Raw genomic sequence first — 16,431 nt, 5'->3', positions numbered from 1 at the left:
CACATTTCATTTCTATAGAACTTCATTCTTCCTATAACAGCGACAATCACTTTTTGGGAACTGAATACATATCCTCCCAATTCTAGTTTTAGAGAAAAGTGTTTACCATAAGCAATGCTTAGTACCAGAGTTGACAAGTTGGTTTTATTTAAATTTACACAGGAATCATCACAATATATCCATCACTTCAATTTTCTTCATGCCAATTTTTTTCTTTTCCTTTTGCTGTTAACATAGATTTAACCTGTTGTGCTTAGCTGTTAGAGTATTCTACTGTATGACTGTTACATTTTATTCACCTACTTCATAAGCAACAAACACCTGTGCCCGTTTTTTTTGCTACCATAATTCATGCTGCAATTTACAGACTGACTGGTACATAACTCCCTACATAAGCATATCAGTTTCTTGAGAATAAGTATAAATGCTCAAGAGTAACAGCTGAGGATTCTAGAATCTAGAATTTCTGTCCTACTCAAGTCTCAGAACCCATCCTCTTAACAAATTTTTTATACAAAGCTTTGCTTTCTGCAAAGACATTGGAATTCCTATGAAATACTTTAATAAATGAGGACATCAGAGGTCTATTATTTTCCCATACAAAAAGTTAATTATCATGAGATTATTTTTAAGTCATCCATGATTTCCCCATTGATCTGGGATACTGCCAGAATCAATTACCAATCCCCCAGGAATTCATTCATGTTTCTAGATTCAATATTCTGTCCTGACCTCAATTTTATACAATTCTACAACAAAGACTTCTGAGTTGGCATGGTGATGTATATAATTGCAGCATTGGGAGGCTGAGTAAATGGATCATCAGAAACTTGAGGCTAACTTGGGCTACAGAGTGAGTTTAAGGTCTCCCTGGGCTATGTACATAGGGAGACCCTGTCCCAACATGCCTTCTTTGAAAAATGATTTTTTACAAATTATCCATATAGCAAAGCATATATCAAAAATATTTTTGCCTCTTAATGTCAAACATTTATATTGCTCATATTATCTTAATACATTTGATAAGCTTTCTAAGACTATGCTAATCGAAATCATTGGACTCTAAGTTCATTGAGAACGGTCCTAAAATTATAATACTAATAACTTTCATTGTGAGAGTCTAGGAAGTATATAATACTGTGATACATCTTATTAAATATTGTATTTAAGTTTTGAGTTACTACAGAAGGTTTTCCTAGATTTGTATAACTTTAATGTAAGACAAATCTTTTGATATATTACTAATCATAGATTTTCCTCAAGCATTCCTAAATCTAAGGCATTTATAGAGTTTTAATGAATATGAATTCTCTGGTGTCTAATGTGATGTGACTTCTGGCTGAAAGCCTTCCCACATTCACTACATTGATAGGGTTTTTCACCAGTATGGATTCTCATGTGTAACGCAAGAGTTGAGAACTGAGAAAAGGCCTTCCCACATTCATTACAACCATAGGGCTTCTCACCAGTGTGGCTTCTCATATGCACTGTAAGAGATGAACTTTGACAGAAGGCTTTCCCACAGATTTTACATTCATAGGGTTTATCACCTGTATGAATTCTCACATGTACAATAAGTGATGTAATCCGAGAAAAGGCTTTCCCGCATTTATTACATTCATAGGGTTTTTCACCCGTATGAATATTGTGATGTTTGATGAGGTACTGCTTCTGTCTGAAAATTGTTCCACATTCATTACATTTATAGGGTTTCTCTCCGATATGAATTTTCTCATGCTCAGTGAGATTTGATTTACCACTGAAGGCTTTTCCACATTCCTTACATGTATAAGGTTTCTCTCCAGTATGACTTCTCTGATGTCTAATGAGGCTTGATTTCTGAATGAAGGCTTTCCCACACCCTTTACATTCATAAGGTTTCTCTCCAGTATGGATTCTCTGGTGTATAATGAGGTTTTCTTTCTGGCTAAAAGCCTTACCACACTCATTACATTTAAAAGGTTTCTTCCCACTATGGATGTTCTGATGTTTAATGAGGTATTGCTTCTGGCTGAAGGCTCTTCCACACTGATTACATTCAAATTGTTTCTCTCCAGTATGAATTTTCTCATGTTCTTTGAGATATGATTTGCCATTAAAAGCTTTCCCACATTCCTTACATGCAAATGGTTTATTCCCGGTATTTCTCTGATTTCTAATGAGGCTTGTCATCTGAACAGAAGCTTTCTCACAGTCATAGGGTTTCTCTTCAGTATGTTGTTTCTGATGAGAAAGGAAGTTTCCTCTCTGGCTGAAGGCTTTTCCACATTTACTACATTTGAATGATTTCCTCCGTGAATGACTTCTCAAATGTAGAGTAAGTGATGAGACTCGAGAAAACGCTTTGCCACATTCTGTACATTCATGTGATTTCTCTCCACTGTGCATTTTCTTATGTTCTACAAAGTTTTGTTTTAGGCTGAAGGTTTTTCTACATTCATTACATTCATAAAGTTTCTCTCTGGGATCAAGTTCATCATGTAGAAGATCTGACTCAGGATGAAGACTTTCCAACATTCTGTTATGTACAAGAGTTTTCTCCTAGCATCTACTGAGATAGGATGAAAGCTTTTCCACATTCACTAAATACATACAATTTCTTTTCAATATTAATTCACAAGTATCTAATGAAGTTGAATATATAATAAGAGATTTTTTTTATGTGAGTACCCTCAGATGTGGTTACAAGAAGGGACTGAAATACAGCACTACTTTATATTAATGGTTCTTTCTTGCAGTTTCGCTCATTTTCACAAGTAAGTTACGAATGTGGGTAATTACAGTTCAAATTTTCTTCAACTGAGTCCCATATACAATGTCTGTGCCCAGAAGGAGTACTTTGCCTCCTAGGTTTTCCAATTTGATTTAGACTATTTCTATAGAGAAAGATGAGACTTAACTCATGAGTCTTTCATCCTGTGTCCTCTTTGTGTATAAACTCCAGAGGCTGCTTCTAAAAGAGAACAACAAAAAGTTACTAAAAGAATTAACAAGGATAAAAATGTTGGTGTCTAGAAATGTAGTAAGTATCCAATAAATTACCTTCTCGTTAACATCCTCAACAACCTACAAATTCTCCCACTTTTACTAATAAAACTGCAGAAATGTGCAATTAAAGAAAGACTATTTAAGTCACACATGGTAGGTCACATTTATAATCCCAGAACTTGGGATACTGAGGCAGAGGACTGTTATGAGTTTAAGGCCAACATGGGTTAGTGAATTCCAGGGCAGCCTGGCTACAGATGAGACTCTGCCTTAAAAACAAGTCCAACTGCCAGGCAGTGATGGTACATGCCATTAATCCCAGCACTTGGGAGGCAGAGGCAGGCAGATCTCTAAATTTGAGGCCAGCCTGGTCTACAGAGTAAGTTCTAGTATGAGCTAGCGCTACACAGAGTAACCCTGTCTCATAAAAAAAGAAAAAGAAAAAGGACAAACTGTGGTGATATTTTATCTGTGTCTCCCAATAAAATTTATCTGAGGCCCAGAGGAAAAAGCCAGCCACTATATTAGACATAGAAGCCAGGAAATGGTAGCACATGCCTTTAATCACTCAGAAGGCAGGGATCTGTCTGGATCTATGTGAGTTCAAGGCCACACTGGGAACAGAGCCAAGCAAGATGACACAGGCCTTAAATTCCAACACTAGTTAACTATGGAGGTCTGTACAGACAGATAGGAAGTGACAGAGGTGGGCAGGAAGGGGAAGTACTGTAGCTGGACAGGAGAGCAGATGAGATAACAGAACAGAAATGCATATAGGCGTGGGCATAAAGGAAGTAGCTTTCTGGAAGCTGAGGTATCAATGAAGTGAGATTAGCTTGTGGCTTTTCCTATTCTTCTGATCTCTCAGGTTTTCACCTCTATATCTGGTTCAATGTTTTTTATTTCAATAGGACCATTTAGCAATTTGTCACCAATTGGCGCTCCAAAAATTGTGGCAAGAATTCACTAAGAAGCCTGGCGCTCCAAAAATTGTGGCAAGAATTCACTAAGAAGCCGCTTGTGGCCTTACAGCGCCCCCACACTCCCCACCCACCCCCACCCCAGCTCAGGCCCAAGCTGCACAGCTCAGGCCAGAACTGCATGCAACCGGATCTCCACTCCACGTGAGCCAGAGTGGTGGGTGGTGGGCTCTCTCTGGATCCCCATCTCGGACTACTACCACAGTAGGTAGCTGCTTTGATATTCCCTCGGACTTCTACTGTTCTACACAGTTGACAGACTGGGTAAGTCAATTAAGATATCTTAAAGGGAGAAATTAGTTAAAAGGTAATTTTTTTCCACAATAAAAGATGAGAAATATTGGCTGGGTGGTAGGGGTGCACGCCTTTAATTTCAGAACTCGGGAGGCAGAGCCAGGCAGATCTCTGAGTTCGAGGCCAGCCTGGGATACAGAGTGAGTTCCAGGACAGGCACCAAAACTACACAGAGAAACCCTGTCTCAGAAAAAAAAAAAAAAAGAAAGAAATATTTTTTACAATGGAAGGAATTTGGTCTCTGTTTGATAACACATTAGGAAGTCTGAAAATGGAACAATTAAATGAGAGGATAATTAAAGTTGATGGGATGTACATAACATCAATTATGAATATTATTTATTTGATCATTTTTACTTTAACATTAAAAAGGTTGGTCAATTTGAGTGCCAAGATAAAAGCTTTAGAAAAATCTGTTAAAATGAATTATAGAGAAATTCAGACCCAGACAGTAGAACTTAAAAATGAACCTATTTCAGGATTGAATTACACAGTGATAGAGAAATAATCTCAGGTTACCAGACAGTAAACATTAATCTACCCGGTAACTTTACAGGAACTGTCAAATGCTCAAGGGTGTGTAGATCTAACTGGACTCCAGTGGAAATGTTAGATTTGAGATTTAAAGAAGCTATAGTATCATATGGCATGCATTCTCCATTTGTAAAGCAGATGTTAAACTCATGGTCAACTTGTAATAGAATTATCAGTTAGGACTGGAAAAATTAGTTACAGGGGTGATAGAGGCCGATCCACAGTTACAGTGAAGAACATGGTAGAAAACTATAGAACAAATATGTAGGGCCAGAGGTGTGGAAATTTCCCAGGATCAGCTTCTTAGAGAAGGTGATTACAGTGATATACAAAGACAATGTTTATATGATAACCAAAACCCTAATTCTATGCCGCATGGCAGCCATGAATGCGAGGGACAGAATTGAGGAAGCAGGGAAGAAAACTGTATCATTTACGAAAGTTATACAGGATCCCAAAGAATCCTTCATGGATGTCTTACAAAGGCTATCTTCAGCAGTAAATAGAATGATACCAAATTCAGAAGCTAGACAGATAATAATTGAATCTTTGGCTTTTGAGAACAGGAATGCAGCATGCAAGAGGGTAATCAGGTTGTTGAAGTCCAGGACCCTTGGAGGACTGATCAGGGACACAATTAATATTGATTCTCATGACAATGATGATATTTGGATAGGAGGGGTGATATCAGGAGCTTTGAAGAAAAACAATATTGTCAGATGCTTTAATTGCGGTAAACAAGGTCACCTAAAAAGGTAATGCAAAGAGGGCATTCCTAGAAACAATGTTTCTTCAAGGTACAATGGCAACAAAATGCCCCTCCCTTCTGGAGTATGCAGAAAATGTGGTAAGGGTAAACATTGGACCAATGAATGTAGATCAACAAGGGACAAACAAGGTAATCCTTTGCTTCTGTCCTCAGGTAACTCCCAGAGGGGCCTCACACAGGCCCCCATAGCAAATTCAGTTCATTCCTTTCCTGCCATTGTAGAAGAAACTCCTTCTGAGAGCAATTAAATAACCAAATGCCTACTGGAATAAACCAGGCAGCTCAGGTGATAGAACAGCTGTAACAGAGAGAACAGGAAATTCAGGAGAAATTATAAAGTGATTTTTTTGGCAAACTTCTATAAATGAACAAAGACCAATTAAAAATATGAATAAATGACAATCTCTTGGAAGGTCTTGTAGACACAGGTGCAGACTTCACAATAATTGCACCAGAATTTTGGCATCCAAACTGCCTCTTCAGGAGGTAAATGTTCAGCTGTTAGGGATTGAAACATTATCTCAAGTGAAACACAGTGCAAGATGGCTCAAATACATAGCGCCAAAAGGACAGAGAGGAAAATTAAAGCCATATGTGGCTAATACAGCTATAAATTTATGGGCCATGATCTATTACAACAATGGAATACCCAGATTAATATTCCTCCAACTTCAGAAACAAACAATAAGCTAACACATGTTTCTGAGAGAAATATTAGGAGGTATTATTATAAAGAACAGTCACCAGCCATCCAAATTGTACAAAAGCAGGACACAACAACTGATGATCTTCCAAAGACACCAACAGCTCTACCTTTAAAATGGTTAACAGACAAGCCTGTATGGGTTCAGCAATGGCCTTTAACAACAGAGAAACTTCAGGCTTTAGAAGAGCTGGTACAAGAGCAGTTAAATGCTCAGCATACTGAAGAATCAACCAATCCTTGGAATTCTCCTGTATTTGTTATTAAAAAGAAATCTGGTAAATGGAGAATGGTAACAGACTTTAGAGCAATTAACAAGATAATTCAGCCAATGGGCTCTCTACAATCAGGAATTCCAATTCCTTTGCCTACTTTGTAACCTAAAGGATGGTCTCTTATAGTTATTTATTTAAAAGACTGTTTCTTCTCAATACCCTTATAAGAAAAGGACAGAGAAACATTTGCCTTCACAGTGCCTACTTATAATAATTCCCAGCCAGTTAAGAGATATCAATGGAGGGTTCTCCTACCCCTGTGTTAAATAGTCCAACCCTGTTGCAATATTTTGTACAACAGACATTGGAAGTAATACGTAAACAATTTCCTAAATCTATAAATTATCATTATGTGAATGATATTTTACTAGCTGACTCAAATGCAGATACTTTAGAAAGAATGTTTGAAGAAGTAAAGAAAATTTTGCGTTGTTGAGGATTACAAATTATGCCTGAAAAGATACAAAGAGGAGATTCTATTAAATATTAGGATATAAAACAGGTCTACAAAAAAATTAGGCCCCAAAAAGTACAAATTAGGAGAGATCGATTATAGACTTTTAATGACTTTCAAGATTATTCAGAGACATTTCCCATCTACGAACTGTTGTTGGGGTAAAAAATGATGAACTGAGTAGTCTGTTCAAAACCTTAGAAGGTGACAAGGACTTAAATAGTCCAAGAGAATTATGAGCTGAAGTTGAGAGAGAATTGGCCTTGGTGGAAAAAAAAGTACTGGTGGGATATGTGGATTATATGGATGCAAAGCCGATTGCATTTTGGTTATTTTCCCCTCTAGGTATTCTCCTACAGGAATTTTAATGCAGAGGGAAGATATTATACTGGAATGGATATTTCTACCAAATAAACAGTAAAAAATTAAAAACATATGTGAAAAAGATCTCTGACTTGATTTTAAAAGGAAAATTAAGACTTCATCAATTAGCAGGAATAGACCCAGCAGAAATTGTAGTACCTTTAACTAATGATGACATTGACAAATTATGGGCAGAAAGTGAATCTTGGCAAAGAGCTTGCAGTAATTTTTTGGGAAAGATTAACAGCAAATATCCCAAAAGTGATAGAATTCAATTTATAGAGATGATTGGATTCTGCCTTGAATTTTTCAGGAAACACCCATATCTGGAGCTCATACATTTTATACAGATGCAAACAAACAAGGAAAGGCAGGTTACAAATCAAAAAATTTAAGTAAAGTGGTTCAAAGTCCTTATAATTCAGTTCAAAAATCAGAATTGTATGCTATTCTGTTGGTATTAATGGATTTTTCAGAACCTCTCAACATAGTAACTGACTCTCAGTATGGTGAAAGAGTAGTATTACATATTGAGACTGCAGAATTTATCCCTGATGCTTCAGAATTAACTTCACTATTCATTCAATTACAAGATACAATCAGGAAAAGGAGTCATCCTTTATATATAACTCACATCCGATCCCATACTGGTCTGCCAGGCCCTCTAGCACAAGGTAATGATGAGATTGATAAATTATTGACAGGAAATGTGCTGGCCTCAGAATTTCATAAAAACATCATGTCAATAGTAAAGGTTTAAAAAAGGATTTTTCCGGGGCTGGAGAGATGGCTCAGAAGTTAAGAGCACTGACTGCTCTTCCAGAGGTCCTGAGTTCAATTCCCAGCAACCACATGGTGGCTCACAACCATCTGTAATGAGATCTGGTGCCCTCTTCTGGCCTGCAGTCATACATGCTGTATACCTAATAAATAAATAAATCTTTAAAAAAAAAAAAAAAAAAAAAGGATTTTTCCGTAACCTGGCAACAAGCCAAAGAAATAGTAAAGAAATGTCCTACTTGTTCCTTCTACAATCAAACGCCATTACCAGCAGGATGTAACCCAAAGGGTACTCAGAGAAATGAAATCTGGCAGATGGATGTGTTTCACTTTGCAGGATTTGGAAAATTGAAATATGTACACCACACTATTGATACTTATTCAGGATTTCAATAGGCAACTGCTTTGAGTTCTGAAAAGGCTGATTCTGTAATCATGCATTTGCTACAAGTTATGGCCATCATGGGTATACCTGCACAAATTAAAACTGACAATTGCTGTGGGATATTCTCTATGCTGTGAATGTGTTGCTCTGATTGGTTAATAAATAAAGTGCTGACTGGCCAGTAGCCAGGCAGGAAGTATAGGTGGGACAAACAGAGAAGAGAATTCTGGGAACAGGAAGGCTGAGTCAGGAGTTGCCAGCCAAACACAGAGGAAGCGAGATGTAAAAGTACTGGTAAGCCACAAGCCATATGGCAACTTATAGATGAATAGAAATGGGTTAATTTAAGATGTAAGAGCCAATCAATAGTTAGCCTGAGCTAATGGCTGAACAATTTTAATTAATATGAGCTTCTGAGTGATTATTTTATAAATGGGCTGCAGAACTGCGGGGGCCCAAGCAGGACTGGAGAAAACTCCAGCTACAGACAATGCTCCGTCATATGTCTCTGGTAAAAAGAAACAGTTTTTTGCTTATTACAATATAAAGCATATTACAGGTATATCACATAATCCTACAGGCCAAGCAGTTATAGAAAGATCAAATCAAACTCTAAAGGATATGCTAAATAAACAGAAAGGGGTAACAAAACCCCCCATTAATGGATTAAATAATGGTATATTAACTTTGAATTTTCTCAATGCTAATGAGAAAGGAACAACAGTTGTGGAGAGACACCGGATAGTAGAAAAAAAACTACAGAATTAAATCAGCCTATATACTTTAAAGAGGTACTGAACTCAGAATGGAAACCAGGATATGTATTACGTTGGGGACGAGGTTTTGTTTTTGTTTCTACAGAAGAAAAGCTACAGATACCATAAAAATTGATAAAGGTTCAATTTGAACAAGAGACCTCTTAAATTAGAAGAGGTGAGAGTTCATTAACCAGCATGACCATCCAATTTAAATTAAATTATACCACTAACAAATGCTTTTCATTTAGTCAGTATAACTTGCCAAAAGGGAACCTCCCCAAAGTTAGGCTTGGGGAAAGGTTTTTGTTTTTATCTTTCAGGAGAATGAAGGCTAAGGAATCAGAAGAACACTGGACAAATGAGACATCTGAAGAAAAAAAACAAATCATCTAGAAAAAATGTCCCAAGAAAAAGAGTAAATTGGCCTATTGGTATAATACATATAAATTTTCATAAGTCTTCCTAAATGTTTGTTTCTGCTCTTCTCTACAGACATATAACACAAATGGTTTTTATGTGGTCCCAGTTCAATTAAAAATGAAAGCAGCTTTGGAGTTGGAGAATGGCTCTCTCCTTCCCTAAACATTAGCATGCTTGTTAAAAGAAAATGCAAAATCTATGAATCATGTCAGAAGAGCCATCTGATATGGGACAGAAGAAAACCAAAATTAAGAGACTATTCTATTGCCACTAATCTCAATTCTTTGGTTCTATTTTGATTCTTTATACTTTTCTTAAGGTATGATTTTTATATCAAAATTTGTAAGATTTATATATATATTTAAGCTTTTCTTATGATATTAATAGTCATACAGAATACTAATTCTAGAAAAAAGGCTTCATTTAGCTGCCTATACATTTTTTTTTAATGTATGGGCTCTCTTCCTGGACTCTTGGGCATCTGTTCTTTTTTTTTTTTTTTTAAGATTTATTTATTTATTTTGTATACAGTGTTCTGTCTGCACATATCCCTGCAGGCCAGAAGAGGGTACCAGATCTCATTACAGACGGTTGTGAGCCACCATGTGGTTGCTGGGAATTGAACTCAGGACCTTTGAAAGAACAGCCAGTGCTCTTAACCTCTGAGCCATCTCTCCAACCCTACACGTTTTTTGTGCTGGAGTCTCTATCAGTTTTCTGCAGGGAATCATAACCACACCTAACAGCAAATTTGAAGTCTCCAAAAAGATGATGGGGCCCCACAACGATGATTCCACATGGACAATAATAATACCACTAAGCTGACAAACATCACCCAAAGATCAGTTTGGACTCCAAACTGTTCAGGACAATTTCGGGATGGCTAGCTGAGATGATCCAGCCTCACAGACTATTTAAGCCAGGACTTGAGATAAGCCCTGCACTTTTGCATTATGCAGAGACTGGACAACAAATGATACAGCTACCTCTCCCAGGACTTGACAATTAACCCAAAGTTTTCCTTTTCAGAATCCCCTAAGATGCCTTTGCCCACAAATAGCAGGAAGTAATTTTAAGAACATGACGCCCACATTCCCAAGATGTGGGGTGGGTGGTTTTTGGTCTTACAATGGGTTTTGGATACTTGTCATTGTTTAGGATGGTTGGTTACAAGTTGTTATTGTTAATGGTCAGGAAAAGGGCTAAACAAAGGAGATTAGATTTAAGGTTCTTATTTGAAAAAAAGAAAAAGAAGAGGATATAGATAAGAGGTAGATTATTGAATCTACTCCAAAAAAAAGATATAGAAATGATAGAATAAAGGGTAGATTATTGAATCTACTCTGAAAAGAAAAAAGAGAGGATATAGATATGATATAGATAAAAAGGTAGATTACTCAATCTACTTTTAACAGGAAACTTCTAGTTTTAAATATTTTATATTGGATTGGATTTTTGTATACTGTATGCAAATTATGTATATTGATACCAATTTGAGATTGATTTTGTTAGAATATATTGTACATACATTTCTAATCTTCAAAATATTGTATCTATACAGTTCATTTAACAATGTAATGCAATTTGCTAATCCTTGAAAGTTATTATAACCAACTATTAGGATATAAAGAAATGAAAGTTAGTAGTTAGTCATTACAATTGAATTTGTTGTCATACTAGGTATATTTTCAAGGTCAAGCAGAGATATATTTTAGATAGGTCATCTCAAACCCTTCAGAGATCTACAGAATATGGCATTTAAATGTGTTAATAACATAGATTTTTTTTTTAAATGACTATGAGACATGTCTGCTCCTGGCAGAGCTTACCCTATTGACAGGGGTATGGGTGAACTGCCCCAAAAACATAAGCATGGGAGATCTGGCCCCAACTCTTATTTGCCATATGGTGGTGTGGGTGGGAGAGCTGGCCCTGAGGTCATAAGAGTGGGAGAGCTGGCCCTGCCACTGACCAGCTGCAGCACTCAGTAGAGTGGTCCCTGCACCTGGGCAACACAGTAGAGCTGGCCCTGAAGTGTGGGAGAGCCGACCCTAAGGGCGTGAAAGCAGGAGAACTGGCCCTGCCCCTTGCTCATTGCTGCAAAGGTTAAACTAGCTGGGGCTATGCTGGAGCGCTGGCCCTGGTGGTGAGGACAGGGGAGAGCTAATGGGCTGACCAACCCTGCAACTACCCAGGCCCAGAATCAGGGTTATGGGTTGGCCCACTCCAACATCTACCCCATCTATGATCTGCTGGAGTACTTGAAGGGGTCAGTCCTGCAGACCCAAGCTGCAGGATTTCCACAACACAGGGCAACAGCAGGATAACCAAGAGGAGTTCCAGTGAGGGCCCAGCACTGATAGTGTAGTGGAAACCAGAGGCCTCGAACCAGATCAATGACTCTTTACAACGAACACTTGCAAGTAAAGATATATAGATAAAGGGGTTTACTGCATGAGTGTGTCACACTATAGCTTCCATGATGAGGTTTTTTTCCTTTTTTACTCTTAAATTTTATTCTATTAGGCGGTGGGCTGCAAGGGCAGAGGCCAGATATGAAGGGACAGGGAAATAAGCGGGATCTAGATGCATGATGTAAAAGACACAAAGAATTAATAAAAAAGAAAATTAAAAAAAAAAAAAAAAACCTTAGAAAAAGCCCCCTTAAAAATGGACCTCTGTGCCAGACAGTGGTGGCACATGCCTTTAATCCCAGCACTCGGGAGGCAGAGGCAGGCCGATCTCTATGAGTTGGAGGCCAGCCTGGGCTACACAGAGTGAGTTCTAGGAAAGATGCCAAAGCTACACAGAGAAGCCCTGTCTAAAAAAAGAAACAATAAAAAAACAAACCTCTGTTGTGATCTGTTTCTGATAAAAACACAGCAGTAGATGGGAGTGCTCATGGGTTAAAAAAAAAAGTTAAATCCCACAATCCAAGGCATGTCGATATCAGAGGGATAATTAAAAAAAAAAAAAGCTGGGGCTGGAGAGATGGTCAGTAAAGGCACTAGGTCCTGAATCTGCACCCCAGCACATCCAAAGTCACACATGCTGTCACACATCTGCAGATGGAAGAGAGAGCAGAGGGGAGTGGATCCCTGAAGCTCACTGACCAGACAGCCAGCCGAGTCACTGGGTTCCGGGAGAGACCCTGACTCACACAATAAGGTAGAGAGGAAGACACCTGACATCTACCTCTGGCGTACATGCCCCCATACACATGCACATGCACACCAAACCTGCATGAACATGTACACACACACACACACATACACACACACACACACACACACACAAAAAAAAAAAAAACCCGAGCTGTGTCTTGTTATTTTGAAGGACTTTTGCTTTCTTAATTTATCAAAATCGTTGACCCCGGTACTTTTTCACTTTATTGAAAAGCGTGTTAAAGGGCTGGAGAAATGGCTCAACAGTTAAGATTGGCCTTTGGTTGCCAACAGCCACATGGGGCTGCTCACAACTGCTTGTAATGCCAGTTCCAGGTGACCTGATGCCCCCCTCTGGCTTCCACTGGCATTCACACACATGCCCACAAACCCACAAGCACACACATACACATGAATAACTCTTTAAAAATAAAATATTTAATAAATAAAGAAAAGAAAAACACATTTTAAAAATAAGTATGACAGCTGGTAGTGCACACCTTCAACCCTAGCACTCTGGAGGTAGAAGCAGGCGGATCTCTGTGAGTTCGAGGCCAGCCTGGGCTACACAGTAAGTTTCAGGACAGCCAGGGCTACACAGAGAAACCCTGTCTTGAAAAACCAAGTGGGCGGGCAGGGTGGGGGTGGGGGATGGGGGGAGTATGACAAGCCAGGTAGTGGTGGTGCACGCCTTTAATCCCAGCATGTGGAAGCCAGAAGCCAGCAGATCTCTGAGTTCGAGGCCAGACTGATTTACAGAGCTAGTTCCAGGATAGTAAGTCTACACAAAAAAAAAAAAACAGAGCTACACAGAGAAACCCTGTCTCAAAATAAATAAATAAATAAATGGTGGCGCATACCTTTCATCCCAGCACTCAGGAAACAGAGATCAACCTAGTCAACAAAGTGAGTTCCAGGACAGCCAGGGCTATGCAGAAAGACCCTGTTTAAAAAAAAAAAAAAAAAGACAAAATACTTTTTAAAAGAACCTAGTCCTTTGACCAATTTGAGTACTAAAGAGCTTCTTGACCTCTCTGCCAAAGGTGGGACAATTAACTACCTTCCTAATTCTACCCCATCTATATTTGTGAAAAGTACCTTCTAAGGGCTATTCCGTAAATTCAAGGGCTACTCAAAAATAGCTCAACTGAAGTTTCTCCAAGAACTAAGTTAATGCCTACTAGTGTGAAGGCACCCAATAACAAGTTTTTGGAAATCTTCGTTACAAAACAAAGATTTTTCAAAGGAACGTTGGTTTCGTTTTCTACTGACTTGCTTTAATAATAATAATAATAATAATAATAATAATAAATCACTTTTAAATCTACTCACTCAATATTTATCCTTTTTTCTTTCCTGATTACCAGAAAAACACGTTATTTATTTTTAAAATGCGACAAGTATTAGAGAACTATTCGTTTCGTCTCGCAAACTTGAAACCAGTTTCTTGCTAACTGGATACCAACCAAAACACTCCCTCACACGTAAGCTCGTAAGCTCACCCCACCCGCAAACCCACCCGGGTTTCTGGCTCTCCCTGCCCCCATCCACACAAGTTCTCAGCTCCGCTGTCACAGTAGACGATTCTCACCCCTTCGGACATCCTCGCCCGTGCAGGAGCAGCAAACCCTCCCCTACAGCTTCTTTGGCTCGACTGGGCCCAGGAAAACCCCGGTCCTACAGACCCCCAAATCAAACTCACCAGCAGACAAAGGCGACGATGGAGAGCCACAGAGTCTGCGCCTGCGCACTCCTGCTAGCACGCCCAGAGGTCTCTGCCCACCGGGGCTCTGAACTAGCGAATTTTTTTCCATTCGACTCTTTTTTTTTTTTTTGACTGTGGACTACATTTCCCAGAAGTCTTGGTGGTTCTAGTCAATCCCGAACTTTTTCCAGATGGTCTCTCTGGTGGTGGCAGGGGAATAAGAGGCCGGGATTCAGATACTACTGCTTTTACTCTATTACCAAAAAGGACGGTAGTGTGCCAAGGTGTATAATAAGCGCAGTTCAAACTCATTGAATAAGCTTTATGGCCTCCAGGGCGAGATCCCGAGTAACGCGTAACACTCGGTTTTACGGAGGGGGGGGGGTGCGGGGGGGGGAATCTTGGTGACGTGGTGCAGTGAAGAACTACATTTCCCAGAAGACATCGCGCGTTCCATCGCCTCTGGCTTGGACTAGGCACTGGTGTTAAGTCTAGACTGCTCACTACAGTTTCAAAAACCGACACCAGGCAGGAATTGATACTGCAAATTGGATTCAGGCGAAACTGGCAGGAGAATGAGCTGTTGTGAAATTGTGATTTTTTTGTAACCGTATGTCCTATGGTTGTGAATGGGGATTGTGACTGAGTGTGACAATGTAGAAAGCAGTATGCAGGTGTGCTGTGGAATCCTGTTGGGTGTTTGTTGATGTGTAACCTTAGCGTTGAGTCTCAAAACCAGGATAAACGGCTAACTGAGGTACCTGTTACCATGTCAAAGCAGATGATGTCCACCAGTCTTTCAGCATCCCCAGGACCTGGTGTTAAACGGCTCTGAGGGGAGAGATATCTTGACAGTCCCCAGGCAAGGAATACCACAAAATCACACCATACAACAAACCTCACTTGAGATTTACTGGGAAAACACAAAGGAGTGGCTACCTCTGCTCCAGGGAGAAACAGCAAAGAACTGAGCAGAAGAAGGCTTTATATAGGGTTTCATCGAGTGGGTGGGCAGAGCTTTCCAGGGTGGCCTGGGATCGCGAGCTTATTGGCCTAATCTTGGGGCAAATTCAGGGACTGGTGGGATTCTGTTTCTTGCCCTGGTCTTGAGTGTGAGATCAAGTCAGGGTCAAAGTATTCTTTCCTTGGCTGTGGTCTCGGAGTCAAGTCAGGGCCAGGGTGTTTTTCCCTGGCTATTTTGCCCTACGTTTACTCTGGACTCTTCCAGATGTCTCTGCCTGTGCTCTCCCTTATATCTATAATTAAAAACCTCAACCTCGGGGGCTGGAGAAATGGCTCAGTGGTTAAGAGCACTCAGTGGACCCAGGTTCAATTCTCAGCACCCATATGGCAGCTCACAACTGTCTGTAACTCCAGTTCCAGGCGACCCAACACCCACAGCAAAACACCAATGCACATAAAATAAAAATAAATTTAAAAAAACCCCTCAACCTCTTAGGAGCAGTTATGTCCATTTATTTATTTATTTATTTATTTATTTATTTATTTATTTATTTATTTATTTCATCTGGGCAAAAGCCATGCCAGTGACATAAATGAGCTCCCTTCCAAGGGATTTGACTCTCCTAAGGTATGTAGGGAACTTGCTGGCCAGGCTAGCCATAGGTTTAGTCAGAGTCTTTGGTCTCAAATGCAATCTCTTTGTCTCTGTCTCCCTGTCTGTGTGTGTGTGTGTGTGTGTGTGTGTGTGTGTGTGTGTGTGTGTATTACACCCTAGTGCATGCCACCTTGCTTTTCAAGTTATATATATGAGTGTTTACATTTGTGTAGTATATACACTATATCTAGATACCCAGAAGAGGGTATCAGGTCTCTTGAAACTAAAGTTGTGAGCTGCT

General features: G+C 39.3%; 1 protein-coding gene across 2 annotated transcripts; it reads right to left on the bottom strand.

The window, feature by feature from the left end:
• Nucleotides 1–620: 620 nt before the first annotated feature.
• On the bottom strand, nucleotides 621–14,679 carry Znf260 (zinc finger protein 260). 2 transcript variants are annotated; one of them, XM_059275785.1, is made up of 3 exons: nucleotides 14,570–14,679; nucleotides 13,728–13,810; nucleotides 621–2,953 (listed from the first exon to the last, which is right to left on the bottom strand). In XM_059275785.1, exon 3 carries the CDS (start codon nucleotides 2,515–2,517, stop codon nucleotides 1,294–1,296), a length of 1,224 nt encoding a protein of 407 aa, XP_059131768.1. In that variant the 5' UTR covers nucleotides 2,518–2,953; nucleotides 13,728–13,810; nucleotides 14,570–14,679; the 3' UTR covers nucleotides 621–1,293. The 2 variants fall into 2 exon arrangements, with proteins under 2 accessions (XP_059131768.1, XP_059131774.1); XM_059275791.1 differs by lacking the exon at nucleotides 14,570–14,679 and adding an exon at nucleotides 14,459–14,550.
• Between the last annotated feature and the right edge of the window lie 1,752 nt (nucleotides 14,680–16,431).

This window comes from Peromyscus eremicus, chromosome 1 (assembly GCF_949786415.1).
Source record: "Peromyscus eremicus chromosome 1, PerEre_H2_v1, whole genome shotgun sequence".
Lineage (NCBI taxonomy): Eukaryota > Metazoa > Chordata > Mammalia > Rodentia > Cricetidae > Peromyscus > Peromyscus eremicus.
Note: the sequence above shows the minus strand (reverse complement) of the source record. Positions and strands in the feature narration are given on the sequence as shown.